Below are 15,679 nucleotides of genomic sequence, written 5' to 3' on the forward strand. Positions count from 1 at the left end.
TAACTTGAGTCAGTTGAAATCAGTGTGGTTTTTAGAGTGATTGGGACTTGGAGCACATGTCACCATTTTGTGGAATTAGTCTGGAGAAATTCTTTGTATTTTATGGAACTGATATGTAATCTTATTTAGAGGAGGGTTTTAAACAAGAACATTCAAGCACACACGTAGTTAGGCCTTAAGAATATAGACAAAATACAAAGCACTTCTGACATTTTTGTTGAAATCCTCAGATTCCGATTGATATCACTGATTTTCTGATCAGATTTTCCAGATCAGAATCAGAAAAAACTTACTTCAAACAGGTTTTAAAGTTTTCCTTGAGATTGTATATTATGGCAGATGGCATGCTATAGCCAAGTTGTGACTAGCAATTATAAGTGCTTTTCCTTATTTGTATGGCATGCATAAAGGACGTACGATCTGGGAAGATTAATAAAAATTGCTGTTAATGTTTTGTTTCATCATTTGTATTGATTATCTGAAGTAGTGAAGTTAGCAACACAGTTGAATTATATAAATATTATGTACAAAGTTGCTTTACTGTTTACTGGGCTCGAAAAGCTTTTTTCTTGCAGTTCCAAAGCACTTATGAATTTATCATTGCTCAAACAATAATATAGTTTCCTTTTTGGAAGAATTAACAGAGCAGAGCTTGATTTTTGGATAATCGTGGCACTTCTTAGTTACTGTACTAACAGATTTTATATTTAAATAAATGGAAGTTTTACAAGTTCCAAGTATTAAATATTAACTATTATATTTGTAACATTATATATTATTTAAAAGGTGAAATCAGCTTTTAAGCTCACTTGTGATGCAAATCTGCTTTGTGTTTAATTGGATAAAATATCCCTAATCCAAATGCTTTGTATTGGACAGATTTCCAAGTGGAGCTGCTGTTGGATAAACTGAAGCAAAAAGGAGCTATAAGGAGAGCTCTCTTTCTTCACAGCAAACAGCCTAGCCACTCGAAGAACATGACTATTACAAAGGGAGGCAAAATGAATTGTGAAGAACTTGATGCTTTTCTGAGGGTCAGCATCTATTTATGCTTATTTATATTTATCTAATTTATTTCCTGCACTAGGAAAATCATTACTGGAAAAACTTCATGCCAAATGGATAAACCTAGAACTATTAAACTGGTCTATCTTTCCTGGGTTAATATTGCCAGAGGATGAAGTGGATTAGTATTTTGATTAAGATCTTGGACACTAAATGGACTGGAAATTCAATTCAAATTCTTTAATGCACTTCTTGGACAAGTCACCTAGACATAAAATTAGTTACAGTATACAGGAAACTTGAAAGTCAATAAGAAGAGGCTGTGCTTCTACTTTGGAAGTAAGAGAAATAAAGAAAAACACAGATTTTTCAACTACAAAGCGAAAATGAGCAAATTAGAGGAGATGGAAATAGCTGAAATGCTCCATTTGCTTTTTAATCGGTCTTTTGCTTCAGTCTCTACAAATGTGGACAGATGTCCACAAATACAGTGTATGACCTAGGAGAAGAAACTCTGGCTGGTAAAACATTCTCATGTGGAAGCTAACAATTACAATCTATATGAGATGACTGCAAATAGAACACAAGAATGGTTGAAAACTGTTAGGAAAAGAGTTATTAACAATTTTCTCACCAGAGAAGATAGCTTCTGAAATAAGGTCCTGTAATGAACTCAACAGTGATTTGAAATGAATAGTATGAAAACCAAATGAATCCATTCAAATGAATATTTTCAGGAAGTCTGAAGATGAACATCTGAGGGATTTTAGCAATATACAGATTTTTTTTGTTATAGGAAGGAGTAGAATTGTTCAGGCTCGTCGCTGCTTAAGTTCTGTGACTTAATCTTTCTGTATGATCTTCTTTTACATTTGTAACTCATACCTGCTAAAATCAAAACTGTATATATTGAAAGTTTACAATGCAGGTTCTTTGAGAAGAGATTTTTTAGTTGGAAAGAGCTCAAGTATTGGAATGCTGTTTTGGCCTCCTAGTTCCTACTAGAAGTTGATCGATAAAAATACTGCTCAATGTTGCTGTTGGGATGGCTGCTAACTAGATCATCTTTGGTTTTGTTTTATTTATGCGTTCTAATTGTAATTCAATTTTTTTTTGTTTCTTTAGGATGAATCTGAATTTAGAGACAAATTGACTCCCATTACAATTTTTATGGAATATCGTCTTGATTACAAAACAGCTGTAGATGCAACAGGATTGCATCCTATCCTTAACCAATTCACTCCTGCTAATATGAGCAGACAGGTATATTTCTATGTTCTGTCATCATAGATTTTGTAAGAACGTATTTTAAGCTTTCAAAACATGTTCATCTTAGCACTTCTCAAAAATTATGATATAAAAACATGTGCCTAGGCCTTAGCCTTTGAGTTATGTAACTTTAGATTGGACTTGCATGCTTTTTTTCCTGTGTGTCTTTTTTTTTTCCTTCTCTCTGTGACATATTTCTTTTTCTTCAAAATATTTCGATCCTTAGCACTGGACTTCTGGTTCATCTGCAGTGTAACATTTTTTCTGGAGAAAAGAAGATAATAGTACTGAAGGTGTTACCCTTTAAGGGTTGGAGTGTTTTTTCCATTCCTCGTGCTGCACTGCTTTAAGTATTTTATCCATTTATCTCTACAGATCTCATAAGAATTTCTGTTTCTGCTCTTTTGTATATAGTTTCTACTCTTGTTTGTAAAGAGGAAAGTTTTAACTTGTTTGCAAAAACTCAAGATAAATAGATTCAAAGTAAGGAAAGGGGACAAAGCCATGTAGGCGTTAGTCCTGGAGCTGAAAAGTGTGGCAGGTTCTTTGATTAACTGGTGATAAAAAAACAATTGGAAATGTATGTTATGCACAAATTATTAAATCAATATGCTTTTGATTTTTGTATAGGCACACATTCTGTTGGACTGTGGCGAGGATAATATCTGCAAACCAAAGCTGGAGGTTTCAGTAAAAAGGTAATTATATGACAAAAATGCCATATGAAAAGAGAACATCACTATTTGAATTCTAAACTTGAATTCTGGACTTCAAGAGCTTTGTAATACTTGCGTTAAAATAATCTCTTGAAATAGGTAGGACCTGTTTGTTGCTGGGAAAACCTTTTTTTTCTGCTTTTTAACCAAATGTCGCTAGCATGTAATACAGGGAGAGCAATGCACCCTCTCCAGTACCATTGAAGACAGCATTTTATTTTGTGTTTGCTGACAAAGATATATAACGGTAGTGTTAGTCGTAGCTACACCAGTGTTCCGTTATGTAATAGTAGGCAGGAACATGAAAACATGTGCAGGCATGTTTTTCTTCAGCACAGGTGTGTAAAGCTTCTTTTGCCTTTTGTTGGTATTGGCAGTATCTTTTATATATTCAGGAAAAAAAGAACAAGTTCTCAATTGCAGTTCTTGGCCTGAGGCTGAGCTTCTTCTGCTCAGTAGGCCTGAAAGCCATTCTGAATACACTACACTCATAACTGTTAACTCTTTTCATGCCATTATATCTATAGTGTTTGCACATGTATGTAGGTAGCACAACTGATGAGTGTGCTCATTCATGCAAATGTTTCAGAAACCTTTTACATTAGTGCAGCTATGTTTAGCTTAACTTTTGGTTGGTAACATGAAAATACTAGAAATAAATACTTTTTTTTTTTTTAAAAAAAGATTTTATATTTGTATTTGGAACAGACGTATTATAGAGATGTGGCTGTATTCTGTATTGAGCCTTCCTTTCATCAACTTCTGTTATAAATGTGTACTTGTACTTATGTAAAGTAGGGATGTAACTCAAATGTGCACAGGGATTTTGTAGTTGCTAATAATTGTTTACTCTGTTAAAAACTAAGTGTTGGGCTACGTAATTTATTTATATATTTATTATTTTACCACCCTTGTTTTACTTCAGTGATCAGAAGAAGATCTACATTGGCGATGACAATCCCTTAACACTGACTGTCAGTGCAGAGAATCAAGGGGAAGGAGCCTACGAAGCAGAACTCTTTGTCATTGTTCCTCCTCAAGCAGATTTCATTGGTGTTGTTCGAAATAATGAGGTAAAACAGTGAATATTCTTCTTCTTTTTGCTATTGCAGCCTGCAGGAGAGAGTCCATCAGTGATACTGTTTAAGATTAAGTCTTAAAGCAAAGCTCCGAAGTAATGCTCTAAGATTCTTCCAAGCCCTGTGTTTACATGACACCTTGGCAGATGTTTCTAGTTTGAGTCTGCTGGTAGCAGCAAAGGAAAATCTCTGTGATGGGGTCTTGACACACAGATTTTATCTGCTATCAGTCTTTATATAAATGGTAGCCATTCAGATTTAAACATTTCCAAAATCTGATAGCTCCTTTAATACCTCTTGTTTAGTAAGCTAGTCAGTATTCGTGTTGTTTTGCCTTCCAATCTGTATTTTCTGCTGAGAGTTTTAACATTTCCCTGATTGCCAAAGTTTATTCACATAGGTTATAAAGAATTAAGTGGAAAAATGCTTGAGATCACTGAAATAATCAGATCTGTCCAACATAAGATTACTGAATTTCTCCTGTGATAACCTCGGAAAGAGCATCTGTCTCACTTCAGTAACATTTGTCTCCTTGCAAACTTGAATATTCAGATTTCATTGAATTCATAGTGCTTGATTATGTTACGACTGAGAAATCATGTTAAAATTAATGCAGCATATCTAGCACTCTTCTCTGGCCTGTTAAAGAGATGTCAAGATGTAAAGAATGATGTTCCTTAATCTTTTTTACTTTACTGCAGGCTTTAGCAAGACTGTCATGTGCATTTAAAACTGAGAATCAAACTCGCATGGTGGTTTGTGACCTGGGAAATCCCATGAAAGCAGGAACTAAGGTGAGGTTTGGTCTAACAGGTGTTTAGTAGTTCAGGCAGGAGGGTGGCTGGTGCTGTTCTTAATCACAGGCAGTGTTTGAACAGGGTGTTTACTGACAGGAGGCTCAGATTAAATCTAGCAGACATCTAGCTACCCACGATTGTTAGTTCAATGGAAATTGCTTTCAATTTCTCAAGTAAATTGAGGTCTGAAAGGAGTGTCTGTGTTTTTGAGTTTTACTATGCAACTCAAAATATGTAGTTCAGTGAACAGAGGAATTAATGTATTTTGGACCCTTATGTCCCTTGTGTCTCTAGATTTATTGAATACTAATTTTTGGGTATGCAATAAACAGCTAGCTCATAATACACCTTTCTCTTTGTTATGGAAAATGAATATTGTTTCTGCCTAGTTTTGTCAAGTCTGAGACAGTATTTTGTCTGAGAACTCTGCACTTCAATCAAATGTAGCCAAAACTGCAGGAATTCAAAAACAATTAGTGGTACCTGGCAGATATTATTATATTACATATTATAATATATATATATAATATGTATTTATATATATATATATATATATATACACATATATATATGTATATATATTAGTATATAATATAATATTATATAATATTATTTTATATAATACTAGTAAAATATATAATATAATATTATTATATTATGACTTAAGAGGTCTAGTTCTCTGAAGAAATAAAAGTGAAAATCAGTTACAATTATAAACACTTTGACAGTATTTTCCTCCAAGAGGCATCTTGTACAGATGAACAAATGCTATTTCCAAAGTATTTCAGGGTATACCAACCTGAACTGCACGAGTATTGAAGCAACTGTTATGCACTGACCTTGTGAACTGTGAATTTTCAACTGTTAAACTGTGCCCTGCTCTTCCGACAACAGCAATTTTTGTAACACATCTGGATACTCAGTTATATGTTAAAATAGCTGAAGCAAGATAGTCAGCATGATGTACACCACATATTTCTGTTTTATGGCATTGGTGAATCGACAGATATCTATAGAGAAAGGAGTAAGTTTACTACTGTGATGAACTGGATAAATTTTATTTGCCAATTCTGTATTGTGTTCTCTTTATGACCCCATGCTCAAGCAATTTCACTGTATCACAATAGTACTAAGAAACTTTTACTTCTTACTTTATTGTACTTCCACTGAACCATGGTGTTTTTTTTTCTAAAGCTATTAGCTGGCCTGCGTTTCAGTGTGCACCAGCAATCTGAAATGGATACCTCTGTGAAGTTTGACTTGCAGATACGAAGGTATGGAAATCTTTGAATAGGCATGTTGCCTGGTAGATAATGTGCTGAGTATACAGGTCGTGAACTGAGCAGTTATGGTTTCATGCTGGGACAGTTGTATGGTCTTTCCTTGGTAATATTTTTAAAAACTACACTTTCTTCTATGAATTAAGGTTTTTAAAATATAGGAAAGATAGAGTGTTCTATTTGAATGTATTTTCTTTTGCTAGCAACTTTTACACAGGCCATGGCACAATTTGCTGTTTTAATATTGCTGTTCTAATAATTTGAAGTGTTTCAAGACATACTACATTTTTTGTACTTGCTGTAATTTCCGGACACTACTGTAGTGTCACATTATAATTCTTGTCTTGGAGTTTCTAGACCTGTTTTAAAACTAGTGTTTGAGCGCCTGATTGCTTCTGAGCTAAAACCAGAATTTCAAATTTATGTATTTCAAGGATGAGAGATGTAAGTCTTTTCGAAAAGGCAATGCATGCAGTGATCTAAGCAGAGGCAATGTGCAGTGAGCCATTTTATGTGCTATACAGTATCCGGTGTAAAAGAGTCTAAAAATTCAAGTGAACCAAGTATTTAATGGTTTTGTTAATCATAAGATATGCACAGCACTTGGATATGTGATACATAAATATGAATTTATATCTACTGATAATATTCAATATTTGGAGATGTGATCAATGGGGATCTTAATACTCAGGTTTCTATTGCTTAACTGACCACACAAATGTGTAGTATTTGGTTTTCCCTATAGTGGAGCAGACTTCTTTTTTTTTCCTCTATCAATTAAGGGTTTCATTTTTTCAGATGCAGTAAATAAATAATTCTCATATACATTCATTTTTCAACTACAGGAGTTAAATAGCTTGAAGCCTGGAATTCTGTTTTAATGATACAGTGGTTTGCCATACCGATCAAAGTTAGTGGCAGCATTAAACATCTCTTTGATCTCACATTGCTGTTTATTCAATTTTCTCTCCCTTTTCCAGCAGAAAGTAAGCTATCTGTGACAGTAAAATGTGACTATTTCTTTGCTTAAAGCAATTTCATTTGGGGCATCTGTCTTCACCCTTAGACTACCAGCAGTCACCACCTAGCTTTCCCTAGGAGAGTAAACAGTCAGTAAAGAATTTCTATGTGAGATTCCTCAAGTCCTGCTCCTCTTCTGATGGAAGAGAAATAAAGTTCCTGTCACGTTTTCCACCTTTTATGGAAGCAATTTCCTTAAACAACCTCCGACTACCACTCATTGTCATCGCTCCATACCTAGTCATGAGATCTGACTTACTTTCACTATATATTCCCACATCCAATTCTAAAGTATTAATTAAAGAACTTTTGAGAAAAGTGGCAAACTTAATATGATAAAATTGTAGAACAGTACATGTAAGAAGATGTCGTAGAAGAGAAATATGAACTTAACTTGTTGAAATGCATGTCTGTGAGTACACCAGGCTGGATGAATTCCCTTGTCAGAAGACACAAGACTATTGTTTTCAATTGTTATGGTCCAAATTTTCTGAGTGAAGTGCTTTGAAGCTAGATGGCTCTTTAGAGTTCAGGTGTTAACACTAAGTTGTTTCCTCCCTCTTTTATCCAAAACCGGAATTCTTATCATCAGGTCAGCATTTACCCTAGTCAGCATTCTGGGACTCAAGGTTATACTTAACTATTTTACCTGACAATGGTGTGATTTTTTTTTTTTAATACGTTTAATACGTTGTCTCTTTCAGTCTTTCTACATGTCATTCTACAAATACTATTCCCTTCTCTTCGCTTGGTCCTGGCTTTGGGAACACTGCATAGTGGAAAAGTGTTAGTAGCTCGAACAAAATCTTGCTGTCAGCTATCTACCATGCCACTTGGAGGTCCCATCTGGTTGTCTGCTCTTTTAGTTTAATGTATCTGCTATTCTACGGTGGCTCAGGTGTCATGTTCTGATGTTACATCCAATCACTTTAAGGTTTTTTTCATTTGCATATTTGTTTTTAATACTGAGTTTATTTCATTTAACAAGTTCACTTCAATTTTCTTTGCAGTTCCAATCTGTTTGACAATCTAAGTCCTGTAGCATTCTATCAAGTTGACCTTGCCATTTCAGCAGCTGTTGAAATTAGAGGGTAAGGGTTGATACTATTTTGATACTCTTCTTTTTTCTTTTTTTTTTTCCCCTCAAGCGAGCATTATGTGTTTGTTCCTTTATAATTCAATAATCTTTCTCTCAGGTCCATCTGTGCTATTTTTCATGAAATCATAAGGAGTTTTTAATCATAAAGAACGTATCTTTCTCCAGCCACAATTTGGACTTGCCGATCTTAAATAATTCTGACAAATTGCAAAGCTAATTCAAAAAATGATTGTTATGCTTCAGTTATTTCTGGGAGGCAGGGGGTGGGCTGGAGGGAAAACACCCCTCATTTTCATAGTCGCACACATTTCTCCAGATTGCTTTCCTCCTCCACAAACCTTTTCTAAATTTCAAAATCTTTCTGAAGATAAACTTGCAGTGGCTTCACCGTCTTCAATATTAAGCATGGTATTAACATTATCGTGGCTCCATTTAACCTTAATTCTTCTACCTGGCAAACACACTAAAAGCTATGAAATCCTCTTGCTTAGTTAGTTAACTCAGATTCCTGACTTGTCACAATATTTGATTTCTATTACGCTCATTTTCTGATTTTATTTTGAGTATTTGGTAGAAATGCTATGTAGTTTTTAAACATAGAGGGCGAAAAAAATGCAGATTGTATTTTAGGCATGTTGATTTTTTTTTGAGATGTTCTAGAGAACTGCATTTTATGTTTCATAACTGATTATAACTAATTGTTTGCTCCACTGTTTAGCGTGTCATCTCCTGATCACATATTCCTTCCTATTGCAAATTGGCAGCCCAAGGAGAATCCAGAAACAGAAGATGATATAGGGCCTTTAGTTCAGCATATCTATGAGGTATGCAGTTACTACTAATTTCAATTACATTGTCCTGTGATAAAGGAGAATAAAGAAATCTTCAGTTTCGCTTTCTGCTGAAGTAGATGATCTTTTATTTTTCTCTTTCGTAGCAACAAAGACTTTATTATGCTGGGTTAAGAAGTAGTATCTGCAAGAAGGGTTGGAATGCCTGCAATTACTGTAACAGAAGTGACCAAATACAAGAGAATAATTTTTTTAATAACTTCATTACACATTTTATTGCCTGTAAGATTTTTCTAGCCCTTTGAAATCTAGATAAAATATTTGAAGTACTTTGAACTCGGCAGATAACTCATAGCTGTAAATTATTTAGTATTCTCATTAGTATTCCATCTGTTCTGAATCATTATTGTAAAAGTCTTGAACAATTTTAAGTATTTAAAACTTCCTTAAAGAATGATCACAGCTTAAGTCTAGACAGTTTAATTAAACAAAACTGAGAGAACTGTGTGAATATGAATAGTGAAAGTTCTCGAACTTACAAGAGACCATTTATCAAAAGAAACTTAGAGGTGTATGTTATCTGTGCTTAGGGTGTCTTGGCTGAGGCATGTACAGAGGCTGTGATTCATGATGACGCTACAGAAACTGCATTGCTTCAAGGCGAAAAATTTAACGCTAAAAAGCTTTCCTTGGAACTTTTTTTCCCCATCATATTACAGAAATAATTTCAAGTTTTGACTGCTGCAGAACTGTAGTTCAGTTACCATTTTTAGGTCAAGCTGTTGATGTTACTGCTTTAAGTTGCTGGGGGTAGCGACCTTCATGTCAGTATCATTTGTGGCTGAAATATAAACTAACCACTATATGTGTGTATATATATGTGTGTGTGTGTGTGTGTGTGTATATATATAAAAGGATTTTTTTACATCTGTAATTTTTCATAATCAGCTGAGAAACAACGGCCCAAGTGCTTTCAGCAAGGTGATGATGACTCTGCAGTGGCCTTACAAATACAAAAACTATACACTGTTGTATATTGTTCAGTATGACATCGACGGTCCCATGAACTGCACTTCTGATATGGAGATCAATCCATTGAAAATTAAGGTATGTGGTACTTTACTTTTTGTTTGAGTGAAATATGTTTGCTTATTTGGAAAGACATCAAAAAGACCTGAATCAAAATATCTAACACACTGAGTTGGGTGTTCCTCTGTTGTTGAGGAGGAAGATCACAGTGTTTGATCGTACTTGTTAATGTACATGGCGGGTGAAATAAAAATGAAAGGTAGATAACAGCCAAACTAAAGACAAATTTGTGTCAGATTTACTTTTGCTTTTTTCTTGAAAGCCATATTATCTGACTTCTAAGTCCAAAGCAATTGAATTATGTTGAATGTAGCTTTAAAAATATTCCTAGTAATTCAGGGCTATTCATGTAAATTTTCTAGGTTTTGTTTCTTGACGAAATTGCTTGATGTTTAATGTCAATAGCTTTTCTGTTGCTTAGCCACTTCCAAAGATCCCACCTTGGTCAATAGGTGTGTTTTGCTGGAGAAAATAATATTAACTTAAGCCCTATTGAAACAAGTAGCTTGTAAAGAACAGAACAGAGAAGAAACTCCTTTTTCCCAGGTTGGAATAAACTTATTCTACATTTTTTCAGGTCTCTGTTGTATGTCTGTGTACACACGGACAGTGATAAGGTACAGCAATACCATACTAATGCTATTTTTTCAGAACTAAGAAATCTGAAATGACGAGGAAAAATACTTAATAGAACATAACACAATCAGATTTCTATTGCCATCTAAGTATTTTTATGTTCATTGTGCACTTAAAAATGTTTTGAGTTGAAGAATTAAGTTATTCAAGGCTTTTTGTTAGATCTTAGAAATTTAGCAGTGGTCTGGAAATAACATGAGTAATGCTTTGATAACAGCTACAGCTGAAAGCAGGTTCTGAAGTAATGCAAAGCTTCACTAAGACAGAAAGAGGAGGAAACTTGATAAGTTCTATTATTTTCTTGAACTTTTAACTGAACTTTCAAGTTGTTGATTATCTAAAGGTAAGAATTATTGTTTGGGCTTCCTTTGTTTATCCAGATTTCTACTTCGAAAGAGGATGAAAAGAATGAAACATTTAGCAGGGAAGATAATCGCAATCATCGTATCAGTCGGAGAGATTTAACTGCCATTGAAGGAGATGTGCAAACCTTGGTAAGCTTTTGACATTGATATAACCATAGGATGTTATAATGGCGAGATGAAAGCTCTGTGTGACAAAGCTTTGCTTCAGAAAGCATGCTAGAGTTGGTTCTGTGTTTTAAAGGATGACAGACAAAGAATGATATCCTCTGGAGCTGTGTGATGGGTTTTGTTTGTTCTTACTTTTCCCCAATGTGTACGATATTCCCATCGTAGCCATCCAATGATCTGTTTGGCTGCAGGTTTGTGCTGTTACAAGTTTTATGCCTTCAAAAACAGAACTCCAGACATTCAGTGCCATACTTGTCTATTGTGCTATTTCTTGAATTTGCTAGGAGAAAGACAGGCAACGCAGGTAAAACAGAAGCGGATGAGTGCTGTACTCATCGTCTTCGCTACAAAGAGTAGCTTACAGTTTAGGTCAGTGACTCAGACAAGATTGAAGAGCAAAGTGTAGTTTTACTACTCACAGTTACTTAGACCTGAGTTTTGCTAGCGAAACAAATGTGGAGGATGGTAATGTAAATTGATCAGAAATGCCCTTCATCCTGCAGAAATTTTTTCATACGTATGTAGATATATCTACAGAAAAGAAAATATTGTAAATCTACTGACAGAAGTTTCAGCTTTGGGATCCAAAACAGTAGAACTGGCTCAAGTAGCATTTTTCTGATTGTGAACCGATTGAACACTGTCAGTAGTCATTGAAAATTGATCTTCATTTAATTTAACACTTAAATAGCTAATGGTGCATTGCCTAGAAAATAGAATGAGTATCTACATAAATATTGTCGTTTACAAATATTCAAATGTTTTCATCTTTCTCATATCATGTCTGTTTCTCATGCACAGGGCTGTGGAAATGCTGATTGTTTAAAGATAGTCTGCCAAGTTGGCCACCTGGAGAGGGGGAAGAGTGCAATACTGTATTTAAAATCACGACTTTGGACACAAACTTTCATGAACGTAAGTAAATGGATACAATATGATCCCTCTTCTGAAAAACACCATAAGTGATTTTATATACGTACACAATAATAATTTTGTTTTTCTTGTTTAGAAAGAAAATCAGAATCACTCCTATTCCCTTAAATCATCTGCTTCGTTCAATGTTATAGAGTTCCCTTATAAGAACCTTTCTTTTGAAGATATTCACAATTCCACAGTGGTAAGTTGTGTACATCCATCCTGAGTTAACAAAATTATTTTGTGAATGATACAGAAAGAATGATTATTCAATAACAGTTTGTGGCTTGGTTTAATTCTAATTGTATCAAATATTTGATTCATGCATAAATTTCAGTTACATACAGTTGAGAATAATGGGAACATTTTGTGCTAAAATTAGAGTTAACACTATTTGTGGCTTTAAAGAATTAACTGAAAAATGAAAAAAGGAAGTGATGGTGAAGAGTTCTAAGTATTCTCGTTAACAGCAATTATGCTACAGAAATATTTGATTTTGAAAATTATTCTTTTCTGTAGTAGCACTTACAACTCTGAATATTGGGCCTTGATTATATTATAATGTGTGAAACTGAAGACCATCTTTGCCCGAGGTCTAAAGAGAAAGGAGACAAGGTGCAAACAGGAAAAAAGATATGGGTCACTCCATTTGGCTGCCAGAATAAGTTTTTGGTTGACATTACAGTGTAAAGGAGCAGAAAAAGGACCTTGGCTTATTTTGGAGTATAGTTGCCAATTACTATTATTAACTGCTTTTTAGCTCCTAGAAATTCTGGAGTTGAATCCCCCCTGCCAAGGAATTTTAAGGAATTTTACCTTTTTAGGGGGAATAAAGAAAACACTGAAGAATTTTTCTCTAATTTACAAAACATTTCCAAAACCCTGCAGTTGAGTTCTATAATGCTTGGTGATTCTCAGTACAGGTTGCCATGGTATCACTGACTGAAGGGGAAAAGAAAAAAAAACACAAACAACTCCTGAAAATCCTATTAAATTTGGGTCACTGAAGCCTTTTTGTCACTACTCTATGGCTGCTTACTCACATTGGAGTGAAAAGTTAATTTGTGCTGGATTAAGATTATTTTAATTACAATAGAAACCAGATAAGCAGTACTTAAAATGCATGAATGAATTCACAATTCAACCGCTGTGCAAAATGTGTTTTTATTGTGTTTTTCTATTAGGTTACTACAAATATTACATGGGGCATTCAACCACAGCCTATGCCTGTGCCAGTGTGGGTTATAATTTTAGCTGTCCTAGCAGGATTATTGCTCTTGGCTGTTCTAGTGCTCGTTATGTACAGGGTAAGTACAGTATTTTGTTTACTTAGGGGTTGATTTCAGTACCGGTGGTGTATTACTTCAAATAGTAGCAGCAACTTGAGGAAATAAATTGTTTTCCTGGTCACCTGAATGTGTGAACTTTTTAGTTAGCCATAAAGACTTTTCCGCTTTGTCAGGAAGAATAATAATAAATTATTCAATAATAAAAAGAAAAACGTCTATGATTGTGCTGAAATAATCAGTTTAATGTGTGTATCTGGTATTTATTGGCCTTAGAGGTCAAAAAATCAAGTGAAAGTGAGTGGCAGGAAAAAAGAATCAATAACTGATAAGATAAAATCTGTTCAAGATGCAGAAAGAAAAAGACCTGTGTATATTTGAAAATTACATGGTTGAATTTCTCTATTGTTTTCTGAATTACAGATGGGCTTTTTCAAACGTGTGAGACCGCCTCAAGAAGAACAAGAAAGAGAACAGCTGCAACCACATGAGAACGGGGAAGGAACATCAGAAGCTTAAGCAGAGTTTTATCTGTAAGACATTCTAAAACCTTAAAATGCCTACATCTTAGTTACAAATACAGGTTTCCCCCCTACGGAAAAAAACAGTCACGACTGCAAGGATGATGGTGTCAGAAGATATCAGCACACACATAATAAGAGCAATATATTTAAATTCTCTTTTTTGTATTAATCATGTCCATACATGTGACTAACACGTCTGCACTGATTTGCGTGTGAAAACTGTTAAGTAAAATGTAGTGCTATGAGTTTGCTTATTGGGATGCAGGAGACATGTTTTTAACAGACCGACTTTATATGAACTACTACGCAGACTCCTTTTATTAGGCTGAAGCTAACAGCTTCCATAGATACTTGAAAGATGACATATTATTTCAGTAGTTACTTGTTTTTGTACACTACAATTTATTTCCCAGCTCTTGTAAGCTAGTTGCACAAAAATGACCACGGCTTGTTTTACGAAATTCAACAACATTCCTTGACTCATTAACTCTGCTGGGGATTTTCCTCTTGCTCAAAAAATACGAGATTATGCAGTGGAATCCCAGACGTGATGCCTGTTGTGCACTCTCATCTGCTCTCCTGTCTAGTTAGTCATTTGTCTTGAACTTTCCCTCTAGATGCTACAGATACTGCTCCAGGCCTGAGGTCCCTTATGAAAGGGGTTGAGCCCGCACCATGGGAGGGGTAGAGGGCTGGAGATGATGTACTTTCTATATGGGACCTAGCAAAAACATTCAGGGCAAGATCCAAAGACTGTGCTACGTATTTCTACGCAGCAAGATCCACACGTCCCACACTGACTTGGCAGCATGGTGCCTTTTAAGAATGACCAGGGACGAGTTTTTGGACCGTGGCTGCCCACAGACACATCTGATGAGAAAACCTTTCTCCAAAGATGCAACCTCCACAGGGTTTGGAGTCTGAGTCTGTATATTACTTGGGCTGGGTTACAGTTACTTGCAAAGCAATGGAGGTTGGTTATCTGAGTGACAGTTTACCTGATGCGCCCAGGAGAAGATGTTAACAATTCCCACATTCCATAGTTGACTACATCCAAGTGCAGGATAATAGTGATAACAGGGATGGTTTAAACTACGCCAAATGTATCTAGATTACATTAGTACATGAGCCTCACTTTCATCTACCCCAAGAGAGTAGTGAGATGGTCAAATGAAGCAGAGTATTGCAGGCAAAGCGAAAGGGTTTTAAAAGAGAAGGTTGAGTTGGCTTGTTCCAATTCATTCGTTCATTGTACATTGGATTGCACAAAAGGTATTTAATTATGTTCAATACATTTCATTGCCAGAAGAGAGATTATTTCATATCACTGCTGGTTTATGTACATACAATAATGTGAGTGCGTTCACTGGTTTTTGTTATTCTTAGCTTAATTCTCTCATTGTTGGTCTAGTAAAGTGAAGCCTCATATACTGACGAGAGCACATAAAAAGTCTGTATGCATTTTAGTAAGTAAGTGCAAATCAAGCAGGTATTTGGCTCGCATATGTAGCTGTGTTGCACAAATCTTAGAGTGAACATGCTTAAACTGGTACAAATATGAGATTTGTTTATTCTCTATTCTAAAAAAGATTCAGCCACATACAGAAAGAAACATTCCTTCTCTAATTATACTGATGTGA

At 35.0% G+C, this 15,679-nt stretch overlaps 1 protein-coding gene across 1 annotated transcript in view; it reads left to right on the plus strand.

The window, feature by feature from the left end:
* ITGAV (integrin subunit alpha V) overlaps positions 1–15,611 on the plus strand; it is a gene marked incomplete at its 5' end in the record, with an annotated part of 43,488 nt that extends 27,877 nt beyond the window's left edge. Inside the window, 14 exons of the mRNA XM_010713363.3 lie at positions 880–1,034; positions 2,131–2,268; positions 2,905–2,972; positions 3,916–4,063; positions 4,771–4,863; positions 6,061–6,140; positions 8,177–8,257; positions 8,984–9,089; positions 10,005–10,163; positions 11,162–11,275; positions 12,116–12,229; positions 12,324–12,431; positions 13,414–13,536; positions 13,939–15,611. Of these exons, the coding sequence (XP_010711665.1) occupies positions 880–1,034; positions 2,131–2,268; positions 2,905–2,972; positions 3,916–4,063; positions 4,771–4,863; positions 6,061–6,140; positions 8,177–8,257; positions 8,984–9,089; positions 10,005–10,163; positions 11,162–11,275; positions 12,116–12,229; positions 12,324–12,431; positions 13,414–13,536; positions 13,939–14,034 (1,583 nt within the window). The remainder of the gene's footprint in view (positions 1–879; positions 1,035–2,130; positions 2,269–2,904; positions 2,973–3,915; positions 4,064–4,770; positions 4,864–6,060; positions 6,141–8,176; positions 8,258–8,983; positions 9,090–10,004; positions 10,164–11,161; positions 11,276–12,115; positions 12,230–12,323; positions 12,432–13,413; positions 13,537–13,938) is intronic.
* Positions 15,612–15,679: the final 68 nt, after the last annotated feature.

The sequence above is a fragment of the Meleagris gallopavo genome, chromosome 7 (assembly GCF_000146605.3).
Source record: "Meleagris gallopavo isolate NT-WF06-2002-E0010 breed Aviagen turkey brand Nicholas breeding stock chromosome 7, Turkey_5.1, whole genome shotgun sequence".
Lineage (NCBI taxonomy): Eukaryota > Metazoa > Chordata > Aves > Galliformes > Phasianidae > Meleagris > Meleagris gallopavo.